Source organism: Ranitomeya imitator, chromosome 5, assembly GCF_032444005.1.
Source record: "Ranitomeya imitator isolate aRanImi1 chromosome 5, aRanImi1.pri, whole genome shotgun sequence".
Taxonomy (NCBI): domain Eukaryota; kingdom Metazoa; phylum Chordata; class Amphibia; order Anura; family Dendrobatidae; genus Ranitomeya; species Ranitomeya imitator.
The window spans coordinates 703,336,776-703,358,664 of NC_091286.1; the positions used below are offsets into that span (position 1 = coordinate 703,336,776).

The following is a 21,889-nucleotide window of genomic DNA, read 5'->3' on the forward strand; positions in this document are numbered from 1 at the left end:
CCAGGACCTTTATTTAGGCAAAAATATGAAAGGTCAATATACTATCCACCACACAAAGGATAAAATAGTACAGAATCCGAATGCAGTTCAGTAAGAGGATAAAAGTCCAACAATCCAGCAGATAGAGGATAGCATAATCCATATACTCTTCTTTCTCTCACGTGCTGTCTTCACATCATCATTCCACACAGGACAGCTCTGTGTCTCCCCCCTGATATTTTAAAAGTCTCCCTCCTCATTCACAGGTCAGGAAGGGGAAGGTCTCAGGGGCTCATTGTTTCAACAAGCTAGGTCAAGGGGGCGTGTCCTAGCTGGCCATGTGAGCGGACGCAGGGAAGAGCGCTCCCGCTGCCAGAAGGACAAATAATCCTGTTTTAACCCCGACTTGCGGGGATACTTACAATCCTCCGGCTGGCTGAAGGTTCGGAGAGGGCAGCGGTGAGGAGCGGCGGGTCCGGAGTCGGCGGCGATGACCAGGAAGCGGCAAAAAGACGCTGGCACCGGCGATGCAGGAGCCGGCCAAGATGGCGCCGGTGTAAGGGAGGACGCCGAGAAGGAGAACGCCGCATGTCAGCGGCGCATGGAGGTGGCCGCAAAGCTGCAGCAGTATGCCAGAATGGAGGCTGCTGAGGAGGCAGAGGCAAGACCCGGAGCTGGAGCTGACCAGGAAGTGGTGGGAGCAAGCGCAGCTGAGGAGCATGAGGTACAGAGGGGGAAAGAAGGAGGCAGCATGGCGGAGGCTAGAGGGGGACCTGGAGGCATACCGCAGGGAGAGGAGCCGACCCTTAGGGATGTAATTACCCTGATCTCCTCGTGCCAGCAATCCCTGAATTCCCTGGCCCAGCAGATGCAGGAAGTTAAAGGGGACACGGCACAGATTAATGCGGCTCTGCAGAAAATGGACAAACGTATAGGAGTGGTGGAGGAGAGGGTGAGCACGGCAGAAGATCACATAGTTAAGCTACAAAAAGCTGAAAAGAAGTTCGCCCAAGCAATAGCCGAGCTCGCTGCCAAAAATGAGGATCTGGAAAATAGGTCCAGAAGAAATAATATACGTATAGTGGGGCTGCCTGAAAAGACTGAGGGGAGAAATCCCACTGAGTTTGTGGAGAACTGGCTGCTGGAGAAGATTGGGAGCACAGTGTTGACAAAAGTCTTTGCTGCTGAACGTGCTCATAGGGTCCCGCCGCAGCCCCCTGCCCCAGGAGCAAATCCCCGTACCATGCTTGCTAAAATACTCAATTACAGGGACAGAGATATTATCCTCAGGAAGGCTAGAGAGATGGAGGATCTGACGGCTGGAAGTCAGAAAATTGCCATTTATCCGGATTATTCCGCTGCAGTTCAGAAGCAGCGGATGAAGTTTACTGGAGTCAAGCGGCGACTGAGGGAGCTAGGAGTGCAGTACTCAGTGATGTTTCCCGCCAAGCTGAGACTGGTGGCTTTTAATAAGACACATTTCTTCCTGACACCGGAGGACGCTACCCAGTGGCTTGACACCAATGAGAAAAAGCTGAAAGGAGTGGGCGACTGACATGTCGGCGAAATTTGGCTGGAAATTGGTTTCTCTGTTGTTGGCGGAGAGTTTTGCGCTTGTTAGCGTCGGTTAAAAAAGTTGAGCAAATGCTGAGGGTTTTGCTGGGCCATGTTGAGGACTGGCCGGAGGGGACAGTACCGTCTACCAAATGTGGGGGAGGAGGGCTACGACGGATACTGTAAATTAGTTTGGTACTTTTCTTATATGTCATATACTGTAAGTGTAATGTTAAGTTATAATAAAGTAAAAGTTAAGGGGAAATTATGTTTAGTGTGGCAGCGGGACGCGAATGGAGAGGGTTAAGTGAGGGAGAGTGTTCGCAGTGGGCAGTGGAGCCCCACTCTTGCTGAGAGGAAGAATGCGTTACACCAGGGGGGATAGGGGGGTAAGTTGGGAGGGGGTAGAGGGGATGGGAGGGGTGGGGCAGCTCATACTTGGGAAATTGGATATTATGAGAAATGATGAGCCACAGGGGGGGATAGTGTATTAAAATATTGAGTTGGAACGTGAGAGGTCTGGCGGATAAAACACGGCGAGCGGCAAGTTTACAGTATGTTCAAGAACAGAAGGTCTCAATGATATGTCTGCTGGAGACACATTTAGTGCGGGAGAGGGTGAACGTACTGAATAGGCGCTGGATACAGAAAGCGTATCATTCTACTTTCTCGACGTATTCTAGGGGTGTGTCTGTGTTAATACCTGCGGGGGTGCAATATGAGGAGGTAGCAGTAAGGGAAGATGTGGATGGTCAGTATGTGGTGGTGAAATGTAAAATGAATGGAGTATTGATGTGTATAGTGGCAATGTATATTCCGCCCCCATACTCAAGCAAGAAGATAAGAGAGGTGCTGGAGAGGGTAGAGCGCTGGGGACCGTTACCATTACTAATTATCGGCGACCTTAATAATTTATGTGATGACTTTTGGGATAAGAACAAAAACACCCAGAATAGGACGGCGGGACATATCACTACGTTTGGGACTTATGTCGGGGAAGTGGGCATGGTTGATTTATGGAGAGTTAGACATATCGGGGAAAGGGCGTATTCATGCTACTCGCCAGCTCATGGTACGCTGTCTAGGATTGATCTGGCACTGGGTAACCGATTACTAGATACGATGGTGGGGGACGTGAGATATTTGCCTAGGGCTCTCTCAGACCATAGTCCAGTTGAAGTGGAGTTTCGATCAGTGGGGACACGGAACGGGAGCAGAAGGGAGTGGAAAATTCACCCTAATTGGCTACACAGTATAGACTTGGAGAAGATTAAGAAGGAGTTGATGGAATTTTTTGAGATAAATGAGGGTAGCGTAGATGTGCTTACTGTGTGGGAAGCCATGAAAGCGTACTTGAGAGGGCTGTTTAGGGATATTAGCAGGTGTAAGCGGAAATCGAGAGAGGCAGAGAGGTTGGCGATAGATGGGCTGAGGGTGGCTGAAGATGAGATGGTAATAATGGGTACTTTGGAGGCTGGGAGGAGGTTAAAGGCTGCTCAAAGCCAGCTAGAGGCGGTCTTGCTGAGTAAGGCTGAAAGGAAGAGGGAATTCATGAATTTGGCCTATTACCAGGAGGGTGAATCAGTGGGTCATTTGCTGTCGCTGGTGGCATCTGCCCAGAGAAACACTTCCTTTGTTCACTCTTTGGTGACTGGGAGTGGTGTTGCTGTTTCTGAGACTTCAGAGATTTTGGAGACTTTTGCAGATTTTTACGCAGACTTATACTCCTCTCGGGTAGATGGGTCAATGGAGGACACGGTGGCGTTCCTTGAGGAGTTGGAACTCCCGAGGCTGAGTGACATGGATAGGGAGGATTTGGAGGCTCCCATTACGGAGGAGGAACTGGGACGGGCATTGCAGTCGATGGCTAATGGGAAGGCGCCTGGCGTAGACGGATTTCCTGCCGAAATTTATAAAAACTTGGGGGAAGTGTTGATCCCTAAATTGAAGGTGGTCTTGGAGGAGGCTAGGAATGGTGGAAGGCTGCCGGCATCTATGCGGGAGGCCACAATAGTGGTGATTCCAAAGGAGGGGAAGGACCTGACACAGCCGGACTCATACCGGCCAATTTCTTTACTTACTATCGACGTTAAACTCCTGGCTAAGGTGTTGGCGATGAGGATGACAAGTGTTATTTCTGGCCTGGTACACTCAGATCAATCTAGCTTTATGCCTGATAGGTCAACTGCGATCAACTTGCGAAGGCTGTATGTGAACTTGCAACTCAGAGCTGATAATTGTGGCCAGAGAGTTATTGCATCTTTAGATGCTCACAAGGCGTTCGATAGTGTGGAGTGGGGATATCTCTGGCAGGTGTTGCGAAGAATGGGGTTTGGACCGCAGTTCATATCCTGGATTCAATTAATGTACTCGATGCCGATGGCCAGGGTTAGGGTAAATGGGGAGTTGTCACGGACCATACAATTGGCTAGAGGGACGAGACAGGGGTGTCCGCTTTCCCCCCTTTTGTTTGCTCTGGCGGTGGAACCACTGGCCGCTACGCTTCGACGGTCTGATGAGATGACGGGGTTTAAAAATGGGGTGATTGAAGAAAGGGTGGCGTTGTATGCGGATGACATTTTGTTGTTTCTGGCTGACCCAGTTGCATCCTTGGAGAGAGCCATTGGGATTATTGAACGATTCGGATCAGTGTCGGGACTTAGGATAAATTGGAGTAAGTCTATCTTGTTTAAGGTGGATGATGATGGTGGGGAGCCACTGGAGGATGGGCGACTGGAGGTGACGAGTAAATTTAAGTACCTGGGAATATGGGTATCTATGCCGGTCACTGACTATATACATGAGAATCTGACTCCAATCTTGGGTGCCCTCAAGGCAAAAGCGGATGCATGGCTTAAGCTGCATTTGTCTGTGGTAGGTAGGGTGAATCTTATCAAAATGATTCTGATGCCGAAAATACTGTATATTCTTCACAATGCACCGGTTTGGATACCACGTGGGAAATTTAGACAGATCAACTCTCTGTTTAGGAATCTGATTTGGGGGAGGCAGCATCCGCGTATCAAACTGGAGACACTTCAGCGACCCAAGGATGATGGGGGTCTGGCATTGCCTAACCCTGAGTTGTACTTTCTTGCAGCCCAGAGTCAGCATTTAAGGGGCTGGGCGCATGAGGGGTCATCTGGAGCGGTACAGCGGTTGATGGAAGTGGCGACAAAAAGAAGGCCAGTGGTACAATGTTTGGAGGATGGATCCTTGGAGAGTTTGGGGAAGCTATATCCGACTTTGCTGTTGATACGCAAGCTGTGGAGTAGATTGAGGCACGTACGTGGGATCACGGACTTGACTAGATACTCGCCGCTATGGCATAATAACAATCTGAAAGAATTTGAGGCATTGGGGGTACTGATAGAGTGGCTGGGCAAAGGGATTCAGTATGTGTATCAAATAATTGAACAAGGTGAACTGAAATCATTTTCCCAATTGCAGGCGGAATTTGGTCTTGGGTCTGCAGGGGAGTATCAATATTTGCGGATGAGGCATGCCTTTGGAGCTCAGTGTAGGATCGGAGGTATTAGGATTCAAAGGGATATAGTACTGGAGTATATGTGTAATGACGGGACGACTGGAGGAGTCATATCCACTCTGTACAGGGATCTGTTGCACACTTTTCTATTGGGGTTTCCAATAATGGCGAGAGCTAAATGGGAAAGGGATTTGGGCCCAATAGATAACGAGACTTGGGAGTCGGTGTTGGGATGGATCCCAAGACTGTCGCTATGTGAACCGTATAGACTGTCACAGCTCTATGTGATACACAGAGTTTATAGGTCTCCGATGGTGCTATATAAGGCAGGACTGCGTAATGACTCTGAATGTCCGAGGTGTAAGTCTACGGATGCAGACATTTTCCATATGATGTGGACATGTCCGAGGTTGGCTGCCTTCTGGGTGGTAGTTTTGAGTCGTATGGAAGGTGCGTATGGATGCACGGTGCCAAGGGATCCAGTTGTCTGTTTGTTGGGATGCGTGGATGAGATTGGGGTGGATAAACACCTAAAGATAGCTATAGCTACAGTCATGGCCAGAAGTTTTGAGAATGACACCAAAATTATATTTTCACATGATCTGCTGCCCTCTGGTTTTTATTAGTGTTTGTCTGATGTTTATATCACATACAGAAATATAATTGCAATCATATTATGAGTACCAATAGGTTATATTGACAGTTAGAATGAGTTAATGCAGCAAGTCAATATTTGCAGTGTTGACCCTTCTTCTTCAAGACCTCCCTGGCATGCTCTCAATCAACTTCTGGACCAAATCCTGACTGATAGCAGTCCATTTTTGCATAATCAATGCTTGCATTTTGCCAGAATTTGTTGGTTTTTGTTTGTCCACCCGTCTCTTGATGATTGACCACAAGTTCTCAATGGGATTAAGATCTGGGGAGTTTCCAGGCCATGGACCCAAAATCTCTATGTTTTGTTCCATGAGCCATTTAGTTATCACCTTTGCTTTATGGCAATGTGCTCCATCATGCTGGAAAATGCATTGTTGGGCGCCAAACTGCTCTTGGACGGTTGGGAGAAGTTGCTCTTGGAGGACATTCTGGTACCATTCTTTATTCATGGCTGTGTTTTTAGGCAAGACTGTGAGTGAGCCAATTCCCTTGGCTGAGAAGCAACCCCTCACATGAATGGTTTCAGGATTCTTTACAGTTGGCATGAGACAAGACTGGTGGGAGCGCTCACCTCTTCTTCTCCGAATAAGCTGTTTTCCAGATGTCCCAAACAATCGAAAAAGGGATTCATCAGAGAAAATGACTTTGCCCCAGTCCTCAGCAGTCCACTCCCTGTACCTTTTGCAGAATATCAGTCGGTCCCTGATGTTGTTTCTGGAGAGAAGTGGCTTCTTTGCTGCCCTCCTTGAAACCAGGCCTTGCTCAAAGAGTCTCCACCTCACAGTGTGTGCAGAAGCACTCACACCAGCCTGCTGCCATTCCTGAGCAAGCTCGGCACTGCTGGTAGTCCGATTCTGCAGCTAAAACAGTTTTAAGATACGGTCCTGGCGCTTGCTGGTCTTTCTTGGGCGCCCTGGAGCCTTTTGACAACAATGGAAGCTCTCTCCTTGAAGTTCTTGATGATGTGATAGATTGTTGACTGAGGTGCAATCTTTGTAGCTGCGATCAGGGCTGCCACTAGAAATTTTGGGGCCCCATACTGGCAAAATTTTCGGGGCCCCCTTGAGACTCCGCCCAGGCTCCACCCCAGCCCCGCCTCCAGGCTCCACCCCTCGAACTGTTCACAGTCCCACCGTTCTCTCTTGGAAAAACTCCACTTCTCACCAATCACACATTAACAGTTCCCATCACCAGATCACACATATAGCCGGCAGCTTTTGTTTTGGCCAAAAGATTTTTTAAGCCGCCACCATAACACGGTAGACACTTTTGGCCGGGCCCTACTCTACTGTAACCTATTGAATATTTGTTAAAATATGCAATACAATTTAGGTATATTTTTATTTATTTTTCAATTTTTAAAATGACCAATAATATCACATAGAAGGAACAAATACCACCGCACCATGACCAGACCACATATTACCACCACAGTGATCGAATAATATCACATACAAGGAACAAATACCACAACACCATGTCCAGACCACATATTACCACCACATAGTGACTGAATACTACAATTCTGATCAGTAATTTAAAAAAAAAGCACCATACTATCACCATAAGTGCCATTATACACAGGAGATCTGTACTTAGTATGCAGTGTCTGTGTACAGATAATATAGTGATCACTAGTGAAATTGTACACAGGAGCTCTGTATACAGTATACAGTGTATAGTGTCAGTGTATAGGTAACACACTGACTCACCAGTGACGTCTCTAGGTGAAGTCCTTCATCTTTCATCCAGCACAGACCGCCATCATTTCATCCAGCCAGGACTTCTCTCTGCAGGAAATAACACAGTTATCTCGAGCTCCGCTTGCAGAACACATTACTTAATTTTTCACAACTTCTACATTACACCACATGAAGAAGGCGACATAGTATCACTCTATACAGTAACAGGACCGCCCCCCATTTAAAACAGTATACTCAAAAAATAAAATAAATACATCACTGCAGTAATAATATCCCTAAATTAGCCCCTATGGTATTAATAATATCCCCCAGCCTGGCCCCGTGTGTCTCATTCCTGGCGTCAGCCAGATGTTCTCCCATCCTGCCCTCATGAGTATCCATTCTGCCCCATATGATCTCCCCATCCTGCCCCATATGATCGCCCCATGTGATCTCTCCATCCTGCCCCATCTGTCTCCATCATATCCATCCTGCCCCATGATCCTGCACGATCTGTCTCCAATTCTGCCCCCAGTGTCTCCAATCATGCCCCGTATCTCCATTCTGCCCCGTGTCTCGCATTCTGCCCCAATGTCCAGCATTCTGCCCCTGGGTCTCACAGTCTGCCCCTGTGTCCAGCATTCTGCCCCTGTCACTGTGTCCAGCATTCTGCCCCTGTCACTGTGTCCAGCATTTCTGCCCCACTGTGTCCAGCATTCTGCCCCACTGTGTGTCCAGCATTCTGCCCCACTGTGTGTCCAGCATTCTGCCCCACTGTGTGTCCAGCATTCTGCCCCACTGTGTCCAGCATTTCTGCCCCTGTGTGTCCAGCATTCTGCCCCACTGTGTGTCCAGCATTCTGCCCCACTGTGTCCACCATTCTGCCCCACTGTGTCCAGCATTCTGCCCCACTGTGTCCAGCATTTCCGCCCCTGTGTGTCCAGCATTCTGCCCCACTGTGTCCAGCATTCTGCCCCACTGTGTCCAGCATTTCTGCCCCTGTGTGTCTACCATTCTGCCCCACTGTGTCCAGCATTTCTGCCCCTGTGTGTCCACCATTCTGCCCCTGTGTCTACCATTCTGTCACACTGTGTCCAGCATTTCTGCCCCTGTGTGTCCACCATTCTGCCCCACTGTGTCCAGCATTTCTGCCCCACTGTGTCCACCATTCTGCCCCACTGTGTCCACCATTCTGCCCCCGTGTGCCCAGCATTCTGCCCCACTGTGTGTCCACCATTCTCTCCCAAGGTGTCCAGCATTTCTGCCCCTGTGTGTCCACCATTCTGCCCCACTGTGTCCAGCATTTCTGCCCCACTGTGTCCAGCATTCTGCCCCACTGTGTCCACCATTCTGCCCCACTGTGTCCAGCATTTCTGCCCCTGTGTGTCCAGCATTCTGCCCCACTGTGTGTCCACCATTCTGTCCCAAGGTGTCCAGCATTTCTGCCCCTGTGTGTCCACCATTCTGCCCCACTGTGTCCAGCATTTCTGCCCCACTGTGTCCACCATTCTGCCCCACTGTGTCCACCATTCTGCCCCTGTGTGTCCAGCATTCTGCCCCACTGTGTGTCCACCATTCTGTCCCAAGGTGTCCAGCATTTCTGCCCCTGTGTGTCCACCATTCTGCCCCACTGTGTCCAGCATTTCTGCCCCACTGTGTCCATCATCCTGCCCCCCGGGCCCCCCTGGATCGCAGCTCTCAAAGTAAAAAAAAAAAAACACGACTTCTTACCTGGCCATGCTCCTGCGCCGTGCGAAGATCCCCCCCAGGCTCCACACAGACGCACTCGCCGGGCCCGGCGGCTGACAATGACGTCAGACACCGGCGACTCCGGCGAGTGCGCACTGCGGCCCTATTCAGCTGCCAGCCTCAGACTGGCTGGCGGCTGTTAACTATTGACGTGCGGGCGCGGGCCCGCACGTCAATAGTGTGCCGCTGCCGCAGCGCCTGCAGGGGGGGCCCGGTGACCAGATGAGACGGGGCCCGATGCGGGCCCCCTCTGCTCACCGTGCCCCATACGCCAGTCACGGCCGTCATGCCCTGATGGCGGCCCTGGCTGCGATACTCTTCCCTGTTAGGCCATTTTTGTGCAGTGCAATGATGGCTGCACGTGTTTCTTTAGAGATAACCATGGTTAACTGAAGAGAAACAATGATACCAAGCACCAGCCTCCTTTTAAAGTGCCCAGTGATGTCATTCTTACTTAATCATGACTGATTGATCGCCAGCCCTGTCCTCATCAACACCCACACCTGTATTAATGGATCAATCACTAAAACGATGTTAGCTGCTCCTTTTAAGGCAGGACTGCAATGATGTTGAAATGTGTTTTGGGGGTTAAAGTTCATTTTCTGGGCAAATATTGACTTTTCAAGTACAGTAATTGCTGTTAAGCTGATCACTCTGACATTCAGGAGTATATGCAAATTGCCATTAGAAAAAATTAAGCAGTAGACTTTGGAAAAATTAATATTTGTTTCATTCTCAAAACTTTTGGCCATGACTGTAGATTGTTGTACATGGCTAGGAAGGTGATAGCTAGAAACTGGATTAGGGAAGAGCCGCCGTCAAGAGGAGAGTTCCTCCAGTATGTGAAGCAGGGCCTGACACTAGAAAAAGGGATTTATAAGAAGAAAGGGAAAACTGAAACGTTCAATAAAATGTGGTCTCCATGGATTGTTATGGGATAGTAATGTGAAGTGTGGCTTATACGAATGGTTGAGGGATTAGATACTCTATTGTTTTAATGATGGTAGTAATTAACAAGATGAGCTGCTTTGTGGGGTGGGGGCGGGGGGTTTTGGGATCGAAGGGGGCTGTTTGCAGGGGGAGGGGGGGGGGAAATACTCTATATTGAAAATGTAAATGTAACATGTTAATTGCCTTGTTATTCTTAATAAAAATTTATTTGAATAAAAAAAAAAACAAGCTAGGTCAACATGTCATTAGCATATTAGCAAACAATGCAGTACTGTGAGGGTTGATATCAGATGGCAGCAACAGCCATTCATCAATTAGGCTACGTTCACATTAGCATTTTGCCTGTTTGCGTCGGGCGACGCTGCGGCGACGCATGCGTCATGCGCCCCTATATTTAACATGGGGGACGCATGGACATGCGTTGTGCTGCATTGTGCGACGCATGCGTTTTTTTTGCCGCAAGCGTCGGGCGCAGAAAACGCAACAAGTTGCATTTTTCTTGCGTCCAAATTTCGGCAAAAAAGGACGCATGCGTCGCAAAACGCAGCATTTTTGCGTGCGTTTTGGTGCATTTTTATTTGCGTTGTGCGTTGCGTCGCCGACGCAGCGGCGCACAACGCAAATGTGAACGTAGCCTTAGCAAATAACTCCTCCTACAAGAGAACACCATGAAAATAAGAAAAATAGAAATATACACAGAAATGATACCCACATAGCATATCCCACCATCACATAAACTGCTGAACCTGACTGTGATAATGGACATGCTCACAGAGCCGGATACTTAGGCAGCAAGGAGGTACAAAAGGCAGGGTCCAGCACCCGTCAGCCCAACGTGTGTCATCACGGAAGTGACTTCATCAGGGGCACAGAGAAGTGGTCCTACACTATACAAGCACACATATATATATATATATACAAAGTCATCATGGATGAACTACTTACAGCTGGGAATCCAACGCTGTGCAAGCCTGATACACAATCCACATGTGAGCCGGAATACCGGAAGTTCAATTAAATTGGATAAGTGCAAGCGCTCAGGTTGGCATGGTAATGTTGACTCGTGTAGTTTTGCACATGCGCCATACACAAAAGCCGCCACACTGAGGCCAAATACAGCACAATATTAATTGTCATGGTGAAGTCTGCAAACAAAGGTATGTGCATGCGCCATGTTGTAAAGCGCCCCATTATAACGTCCTGACAAAAAAAATAATGTTTCCAAAATTGTGCTGATGTAAAGTAGACATGTGGGAAATGTTATTTATTAACTATATTTTGTGACATAACTCTCTGATTTAAGGTACACAAATTAAAAGTTTGAAAATGGCTAAATTTTAAATTTTTTTGCCAAATGTCCTTTTTTTTCTTAAACATGAGTCATATTGAAGAAATTTTCAGCAATAACATGAAGGGCAATATGTCATGAAAAAACAGTCTCAGAATCAGCGGGATCCGTTGAAGCTCGAGAGTTATGACCTCATAAAGGGACAGTGGTCAGAATTGTACAATTTGGCTCTGTCACTAAGGGGTTAAAGGAGCACTCTAGCATTTTTGGGTTGTTTAGTGCTGGAGTGTTGATTATGATCTAAGGTCTCTGACCATAGTCTAAGGGTATGTTTCCATGGTCAGGAAACCTTCAAGATTTGCGTACAGCTGCAGCGTCCAATCCGCAGCGTCCAGATGTTACAGCATAGTGAAGGGAACTTTATGAAATCCCATCTCCACTATGCGTGCAGGGCTGCATCCAGCGGCCCTGCGTAACCGGACATGCGGCGCGTCTTTCTAGACCGCAGCATGTCTATCTATCTTGCAGAGATACTGTGTGTCCGGGAGATAAATACCACAGTCTATGAATACGATGGGGGTGGAGCTTTAGGCGGAGCGGAGTATGCGCTGTGTCCAAATCGCAGGAAACGCTGAACATGGAGACATAGCCTTAGGTTATGCTTCTACGGTCAGGAATGGCTCAGTAGTTGCTCAGGATTTGACGCGGGCAAAATCTGCACCAAATCTGCATCTGAGGTCACTGGCAGGTCACCTGCGCTTTTTATGCACTTTTTACATGCTTTTTTTTATGCGTTTTTTTTTTCATTGCATGCTTTTTTTGTCACTTGAAATAAAGCTAATTGACAGTTGGCTTCTGGGAAAAAAAAAGTGATTTCCTGTTTGCAGATATATTGGGATATGTTCCCACGGTCAGTAAATGCTGCGTGCAGCTGTTACAGCATCGTGGATGATTTCAAGAAATTCCATGCCCACTATGTGTGCACCAATGCTCGTGGCTCACCCACAGAGACAGACATGTCTTTCCAGACTGCAGCATGTCTATTTATGTAGTGGAGACGCTCTGTCTCCGCTGCGTAAATTACCCATACAGTTTCATTAGATGCGGTAAAACCGCATTATCTTCCTAGTCACATGCGCATTAAGTGCAGGAACGCAGCTTACTACGCATGTGTACTAATTTACATAACGGTGAATCTTGTGACACAGCCGGATGCACATGACACAGAAAGTGGAGGAAGGCACAGAGAGTGCTCCTCTCTCTTTTAATAAATAAATAATAATTTTAAAAAAATGTCGTGGGGTCCCCCTATATATGTTAACCAGCCAGAGTAAAGCAGACTACTGGGACTGGTATTTCAGGCTGGTAAGGATCCAATATCCATGAACCTTACCAGCCTGATAATACCAGGCCGCAGCAGTCTGCTTACCTTGAATGGTTAGCAAAAATAGTCGGATCCCCTCAAAAAAAAAACGGCGTGGGGGTCACATTTTTGTTAACCAGCCAAGGAAAAAGCAGACAGCTGCGGCCTGATATCCTCAGGCTGGCAAGGCTCATGGATTTTGGGCCTCACCAGCCTAAAAATAGCAGCCCATAGCCTCCCGACAACTGGCACATCCAACAATGCGCCAATTCTGGCATTTTGCCCGGCTCTTCCCACTTGCCCTGTAGGAGTGGCAAGTGGGGTAATATTTGTGGGGTTGATGTCACCTGTGTATTGTCAGGAGACATCAAGCCCACGGCTTAGTAATAGAGAGGCATCTATAAGACACATCCATTACTAATCCTATAGTTATATGGTCAATAAAGACACAGACAGAATAAAGTCCTTTAATAATCTAAATTAACCATACTTACTGCACCGCCTAATCTCCGAATCCCTCGATCTCCTGCAACAAAATTAAAATAATAAACCAACACAGATGCTCCCTGTCCGATGTAGTCCAATTACCAAGTGTCCCACGATGAGTCCAGCTGTGCTACATCTGGATGCCTTTGGCTTAATGGTGGCAATATGCCACCATCCAGCCTGACAACCAGATGTAGCAGAGCTTGTAGATGACCACCGGAGATAACTCAATCTCCGGCAGTCACCTGCACTGCAGTTCTTATGATCAGCTGACCTTGAGAACTTTGCTAATCCGGAGATAACCCCAGCGGTCACGTGCATGGCTGTTCTCACGGTCAGCTGATCTCATGGTGAGAACTGCAGTGGACGCGAAGTTCCAGCTGTGGTAGATGGTAAGACATTATTTAAATTAGCTCACATGCGTAGTATGCTGCATTTCCGCACTTACTACGCATGTGACTATAAAGATGATGCAGTTTTACCACATCTAATGATAGTGAATGGGAAATTCATGTTGGGGAGACTTAGCGTCTTCTTAGATCCAAGTTATTCAGCAGCATTTATTTTATTGAGATTAAAATTGTATTCTTTTTCAGATTCTGCAATTTATTTTTTATTTTTTGCATGGCAGCATAAAAAAACAAGATAATAGACAGTAGACCTTGGCCCAACTACTCCATGCGCATGAGTTGTACATTGATCTTGTAGGTGATCATTTTAGGGCTTTCCGAAAAGTCAAACATACTGTAGTGTTGTTAGTGGGAAACATAAGTGGTTTAGCCGTAACCTCCCTTCATTTGTGCTTCCAGATTAGTGCTCCTCATGGATTCTCCACCATCCATATTGTTGATTCCCAATATACAGTAGGTGGTCGGGTCAGTCTGGCATATCCGCTCACCTCATTCTGTTTAGTCAACCACTCACATTCTGTCTTTTGGGTGTTGTATGTTGCAGGCCGTCTCTACAATATTTCCGACATCTCCTGGCTTTCCTTTTCGCCATTGAAGAAATAAACAGCAGAAAGGACATTTTACCGAACATTACCTTGGGTTACACAGTCTTTGCTTCTTGCACTTCGGATAGGAGCGCTCTCCTGAGTCTGCTGAGTATTATTTCAGGGCGGACGTCAATAGCCCCAAATTACAGTTGCTACCAAAGTGGCAAATTGGCCGGTATAGTAGGACACAGACTTTCCTCCTTGTCCATTTCCATGGATAGTATCAGTGGAATTTATCGATATCCTCAGGTACGTTTCTAGCTTTATGTGACTCATTTATTAGTAATGATGTTTGCCCATTTTATCAGGAATTATACACTGCGGGCAGCCTGACAATGTTTATTGTAGAAAGAATAATGAATGTGTACATGGGTGGAAGTCTCCTGAGATTTGTTTTACATTTCATAAGTTACAGGCTTTTATTTTATGGGTAGTAAAACAATCTCTGAAAAGGTGACTTGCCTGGAAGAATCTCTCTTGGTGCCAAGTGGAGATGACCGAACATTGACCCAGAGTGAAAAAAGTATACCGCAATTGCGCAACATGTATGTGTAAGATGCAGAAGCGAGGTAGTCGTGTACGAGCTTCTGTTCCCACTCGCTCTGGCATCCTACAGACATCTCGTGCTGCAGTCCTGGTGTGCAGCTTGTGTGAGGTGTATAACACTTTAGGGCTTCAGGCCTCTTCTTCTGAGTCCAGGAAACCCTTGTCACGGGACTACCGCGATAGAGAGGTTCCAGAGAACCGCAGCGCTCTGGGCCTCATTCACACACAGTGAACAGAAGCTCTTCACCCGTATTCTGACCTGGCTGCTTTGTGCCAGCAGTGCAGAAGTTAACCTCATTGCTGAGAGCTGGGTCTCTCTCAGTTGAACTGGATTTTGTAATCTGATCCTCTATATAGACCCAGTCCTGACTACAGCTATTGTCAGTGATCAGTTCTACTGCCTGGCTTGGAGGTTGATGGAGTGTAGTGTTGGTGTTGGAGGTTTATTTACAGAGATTGGTGTCTGCTGTTTTGGTTGCTTGTTAAACCTGTTTTCCTTCCTAATTTTATTCCTTCTCTTCCCTTCTCTGTGTTCCTCTGTTGTTGTGTGAGCATTTGGTGAGTTTGAGTCTTTTAGTTACCTTGTCTGCATACCCTGTTTGCTTGTCGTATTAATACACTGGTGCAGTCTTCCTCCCTGGGTGGTAGAGGAGGCCACTGATAGGACCTGCACAGGAGACAGGGATACGCTGGCGGCTCAGGCCTCCAAACCATCATAGGTACCCCCGAGATAAGGGAAAGCCAGGGCCCCATTAAAGTGGTAGGGACAGGTGCGGGTCCCAGTACGCCGTCCTGCCCTTTTATCGCCGCTTACGGCTTGACAACCCTCTTCTTGAACCAGGGCTGTAATTAATGAAGGAGACACGCGGTTCATAAAAACAACCAAACTTTTAATGGTGAATGACAGTATTTACAGTCAGATGTAGAGGATAAGGCCCAATGGGTTGTCATCTTTCCCAGAGATATCGGATGTAACTTCAGCCCTTGTTCTCGGTGTAGGTAGAATGTTCCTCTCACTGGCTTCTCCACCACTAGCAGTATATTCGGATTTCACCACCTTCCGCCCCATGTAGTCGGAGTCCATCTTTTCCTGTAGCTTTACAGACTGAGTTTGCGCTTCCCCCTATTATTAGGCCCACAGTGTACCTAGTAGCCTCGTGACTTAGGCCTGCTACTTCACACACTGCTCTCCACACTCACTGGCACATTTACATCCTGGACTTGCCACTCTCAGCCCCCGTCTCAAACTGGACCAGCTAATACAGTTAACCCTGTCTAAGCAAACTGCACCCCCAATGGGTATCATCCTTTTATAACATACATAAGCATCCAATGCATTTAACCCTTAGAGTGTCAGGGAGCTAACCACCAGCCCCACCATTGCTACATATGCATGGGACAGGGTCTGGGAAAGGGCTTGGATCATCATTTCTAGCCTAAACATTGATCAGTAACAGGTGTATGAGTGACTGGTGTAGGCTTGGTGATCTGAGAGTCCTGCCAAATTCATGCATCACACATGAAAGAGACCCAACTTGGAGTCCAAACATTTACAAAAATTAGGGGCAGACACCAGGAAAAGTGGCATCAATTGACCCACAGTAGAACATTTTTATAATGGCACAGAAGCAGTCAGCCATGGGCCATGCATGAGATATCACAGTCGGGCCAACATTTATAGCATTGAATTGAAGTTTTAATTAAGATGAGGTGGGTGAGGGAATGGTGTAGGACTGCAGTTCTGGGAGCCCTGATACCTTATGCAACACCTCAAACTGATTTTTTGCTCAGCCACACTCAGGTGAAACAAATATCAGCTTTTAGAGCACTAATGTTAGAAAAATGTATGGATAAAGCACAGGTTGTTGACTGAAAGTAGGTGCAGGCCTGGCGGTCTGGGAGCCCTACTGCTACACGCAACACACATGAAGGAGACCCAACTGTTGTGGGTTCTGTTGTCGAACTCCTGTGGTCGTGAATGGTGCTTCGGCGAGTTCTGTCCGTGGACTCCCTCTGGTGGCTGTGAGTGTAGCTGCTGCTTCTGAGGTTCCTTACACAGGTGACGTGGTTTATCCTTTGGTTGGCTGCTCTATTTAACTCCACTCAGATCGTTACTCCATGCCAGCTGTCAATGTTCCTGTGCTGGTTCAGTTCGCTCTTGGATTTTTCTGGAGACCTGTCTCTTCCTGCAAGAAGCTAAGTCCCCGTTTGTTATTTTCTGTTCATGGTTTTCTAGTCCAGCTTGCTTTCATGATTTTGTCTTGCTAGCTGGAAGCTCTGGGATGCAGGGTGGCGCCTCCGCACCGTGAGTCGGTGCGGGGGTCTTTTTTGCACACTCTTCGTGGTTTTTTGTAGTTTTGTGCTGACCGCAAAGATACCTTTCCTATCCTCTGTCTATTTAGTTAGTCTGGCCTCCCCTTTGCTAAAACCTGTTTCATTTCTGTGTTTGTGACTTTCATCTTCTACTCAGAGTTAATATATGTGGGGGGCTGCCTTTTCCTTTGGGGAAATTTCTCTGAGGCAAGGTAGGCTTTATTTTCTATCTCTAGGGCTAGCTAGTTCTTAGGCTGTGTCCGAGGCGTCTAGGCCTGTTAGGTACGCTCCACGGCTATTTCTAGTGTGTGTGATAGGATTAGGGATTGCGGTCAGCAAAGTTCCCACTTCCCAGAGCTTGTCCTGTGAGTTTAACCATCAGGTCATTCCGGGTGCTCCTAACCACCAGGTCATAACAGTACAGCTGGCCCAAAGTATTAATGCATCTCAATAGAGGGATAAGAGAAGCTCTGAGACCATTTTTTTTTTCTTTGCACTGTGTTTTGTCTTTCTTTTCCCCTAGACCTTTGGGTGGTTCAGGACACAGGTGTAGAGATGGACATTCAAGGTCTGTCCTCTTGTGTGGATCATCTCACTGCAAGGGTACAAAACATTCAAGATTTTGTGGTTCAGAATCCTATGTTAGAGCCTAGAATTCCTATTCCTGATTTATTTTCTGGGAATAGATCTAAGTTTCTGAATTTCAAAAATAATTGTAAACTGTTTCTAGCTTTGAAACCCCGCTCCTCTGGTGACCCCGTTCAACAGGTAAAAATCATTATTTAGTTGTTGCGTGGTGACCCTCAAGACTGGGCATTTTCCCTTGCGCCAGGAGATCCTGCATTGCGTGATGTTGATGCGTTTTTTCTGGCGCTTGGATTGCTTTATGATGAACCAAATTCAGTGGATCAGGCAGAGAAAATCTTGCTGGCTTTGTGTCAGGGTCAGGTGTTGTGAATTCTGTTGTCAAGCTCCCTCCTGTGGTCATGAATGGTACTTTGGCTGGTTCTGTCCATGGGCTTCCTCTGGTGGTTGTGAGTGGAGCTGCGGCTTCTGAGTTTCCTTCTACAGGTGACGAGGTTAATTCGTTAGCTGGCTGCTCTATTTAACTCCACTTAGATCATTGCTCCACGCCACCTGTCAATGTTCCAGTATTGGTCTTGCTCTCTCCTGGATCGTTCTTGTGACCTGTCTTCCCAGCTGAAGCTAAGTTACTGCTTGTTTTTCTCTGGTTTGCTATTTTTCTATCCAGCTTGCTATTTTGATTTTTGTCTTGCTTGATGGAAGCTCTGGGACGCAGAGGGAGCGCCTCCGCACCGTGAGTCGGTGCGGAGGGTCTTTTTGCGCCCTCTGCGTGGTCTTTTTGTAGGTTTTTGTGCTGACCGCAAAGTTACCTTTCCTATCCTCTGTCTGTTCAGTAAGTCGGGCCTCACTGTGCTAAATCTATTTCATCTCTGTGTTTGTAATTTTCATCTTTACTCAGTCATTATATGTGGGGGGCTGCCTTTTCCTTTGGGGAATTTGTCTGAGGCAAGGTAGGCTTTATTTTTCTTCTCTAGGGCTATCTAGTTTCTTAGGCTGTGTCGAGTTGCATAGGGAGCGTTAGGAGCAATCCACTGCTATTTCTAGTGTGTGTGATAGGATTAGGGATTGCGGTCAGCAGAGTTCCCACGTCTCAGAGCTCGTCCTATATTATTAGTAACTATTAGGTCATTCCGTGTGCTCTTACCCACTAGGTCCATTATTGTCCTAACCACCAGGTCATAACCGTACAGGTGGCCCAAAGTATTTATGCATCTCAATAGAGGGATAAGAGAACTTCTGAGACCATTTTTTTTTCTTTGCACTGTGTTTTGTTTCTCATTTCCCCTAGACCTTTGGGTGGTTCAGGACACAGGTGTGGATATGGACATTCAAGGTCTGTCCTCTTGTGTAGATCATCTCACTGCAAGAGTACAAAACATTCAAGATTTTGTGGTTCAGAATCCGATGTTAGAGCCTAGGTTCTTGAATTTCAAAAATAATTGTAAACTGTTTCTAGCTTTGAAACCCCGCTCCTCTGGTGACCCCGCCCAACAAGTAAAAATCATTATTTCTTTGTTGCGTGGTGACCCTCATGACTGGGCATTTTCCCTTGCGCCAGAAGATCCTGCATTGCGTGATGTTGATGCGTTTTTCCTGGCGCTTGGATTGCTTTATGATGAACCAAATTCAGTGGATCAGGCAGAGAAAATCTTGCTGGCTTTGTGTCAGGGTCAGGATGAAGCGGAGGTGTACTGTCAGAAGTTTAGAAAGTGGTCTGTGCTTACTCAGTGGAATGAATGTGCCCTGGCAGCAATTTTCAGAAAGGGCCAAGGATGTCATGGTGGGATTTCCCACGCCTGCTGGTCTGAATGAGTCTATGTCTTTGGCCATTCAGATCGATCGGCGCATGCGTGAGCGCAAAGCTGTGCACCATATGGCGGTGTTCTCTGAGCATAGGCCTGAGCCTATGCAGTGTGATAGAACTTTGACCAGAGCTGAAAGGCAAGAACACAGACGTCGGAATGGGCTGTGTTTTTACTGTGGTGAATCCACTCATGCTATCTCCGATTGTCCTAAGCGCACTAAGCGGTTCGCTAGGTCTGCCACCATTGGTACGGTACAGTCGAAATTTCTTTTGTCCGTTACTCTGATTTGCTCTTTGTCATCCTATTCTGTTATGGCATTTGTGGATTCAGGCGCTGCCCTGAATTTGATGGACTTGGAGTTTCCTAGGCGCTGTGGTTTTTTCTTGGAGCCCTTGCAGTATCCTATTCCATTGAGAGGAATTGATGCTACGCCTTTAGCCAAGAATAAGCCTCAGTACTGGACCCAATTGACCATGTGCATGGCTCCTGCACATCAGGAGGATATTCGCTTTTTGGTGTTGCATAATCTGCATGATGTGGTCGTTTTGGGGTTGCCATGGCTATAAGTCCATAATCCAGTATTGGATTGGAAATCTATGTCTGTGTCCAGCTGGGGTTGTCAGGGGGTACATGGTGATGTTCCATTTTTGTCTATTTCGTCATCCACCCCTTCTGAAGTCCCGGAGTATTTGTCGGATTACCGGGATGTATTTGATGAGCCCAAATCCAGTGCCCTACCTCCTCATAGGGATTGCGATTGTGCTATCAATTTGATTCCTGGTAGTAAGTTTCCTAAGGGCCGACTGTTCAATTTATCTGTGCCAGAGCACGCCGCTATGCGGAGTTATGTAAAGGAATCCTTGGAGAAGGGTCATATTCGCCCGTCGTCGTCACCATTGGGAGCAGGGTTCTTTTTTGTGGCCAAGAAGGATGGTTCTTTGAGACCTTGTATTGATTACCGCCTTCTTAATAAGATCACAGCCAAATTTCAGTACCCTTTGCCGCTGCTGTCGGATTTGTTTGCTCGGATTAAGTGGGCTAGTTGGTTCACCAAGATAGATCTTCGTGGTGCGTATAATCTCGTGCGTATTAAACAGGGCGATGAATGGAAAACAGCATTTAATACGCCCGAGGGCCATTTTGAGTACCTAGTTATGCCATTCGGGCTTTCCAATGCTCCATCAGTATTTCAGTCCTTTATGCATGACATCTTCCGAGAATACCTGGATAAATTCCTGATTGTATATTTGGATGATATTTTGGTCTTCTCGGATGATTGGGAGTCTCACGTGAAGCAGGTCAGAATGGTGTTCCAGGTCCTTCGTGCGAATTCTTTGTTTGTGAAGGGGTCAAAGTGTCTCTTTGGTGTTCAGAAGGTTTCATTTTTGGGTTTCATTTTTTCCCCTTCTACTATCGAGATGGACCCTGTTAAAGTCCAGGCCATTTATGATTGGACTCAGCCGACATCTGTGAAGAGTCTGCAAAAGTTCCTGGGCTTTGCTAATTTTTATCGTCGCTTCATCAGTAATTTTTCTAGTGTTGCTAAACTGTTGACTGATTTGACCAAGAAGGGTGCTGATGTGGTCAATTGGTCTTCTGCAGCTGTGGAAGCTTTTCAGGAGTTGAAGCGTCGTTTTTCTTCTGCCCCTGTGTTGTGCCAGCCAGATGTTTCGCTTCCGTTTCAGGTCGAGGTTGATGCTTCTGAGATTGGAGCAGGGGCTGTTTTGTCGCAAAGAAGTTCTGATGGCTCGGTGATGAAACCATGTGCCTTCTTTTCTAGAAAGTTTTCGCCTGCTGAGCGCAATTATGATGTTGTCAATCGAGAGTTGTTGGCCATGAAGTGGGCATTCGAGGAGTGGCGTCATTGGCTTGAAGGAGCCAAGCATCGCGTGGTGGTCTTGACGGATCACAAGAATTTGACTTATCTCGAGTCTGCCAAACGGTTGAATCCTAGACAGGCTCGTTGGTCGCTATTTTTCTCCCGTTTTGATTTTGTGGTTTCGTACCTTCCAGGCTCTAAGAATGTGAAGGCTGATGCCCTGTCAAGGAGTTTTGTGCCCGACTCTCTGGGTGTTCCTGAGCCGGCGGGTATTCTCAAAGAGGGGGTAATTTTGTCTGCCATCTCCCCTGATTTGCGGCGGGTGCTGCAAAAATTTCAGGCTGATAGACCTGACCGTTGCCCAGCGGAGAAACTGTTTGTCCCTGATAAATGGACAAGTAGAGTTATCTCTGAGGTTCATTGTTCGGTGTTGGCTGGTCATCCTGGAATCTTTGGTACCAGAGATTTGGTGGCTAGATCCTTTTGGTGGCCGTCTTTGTCGCGGGATGTGCGTTCTTTTGTGCAGTCCTGTGGGACTTGTGCTCGGGCTAAGCCCTGCTGTTCTCGTGCCAGTGGGTTGCTTTTGCCCTTGCCGGTCCCGAAGAGGCCCTGGACGCATATCTCTATG

The 21,889-nt window shown here is 47.2% G+C and overlaps 1 protein-coding gene across 1 annotated transcript in view; it reads left to right on the forward strand.

The window, feature by feature from the left end:
• The first annotated feature begins 469 nt into the window (after nt 1–469).
• LOC138637965 (vomeronasal type-2 receptor 26-like) overlaps nt 470–21,889 on the forward strand; it is a 136,186-nt gene continuing 114,766 nt past the window's right edge. The window contains exon 1 of the mRNA XM_069726887.1: nt 470–703. Coding sequence (XP_069582988.1) covers nt 470–703 — 234 coding nt within the window. The remainder of the gene's footprint in view (nt 704–21,889) is intronic.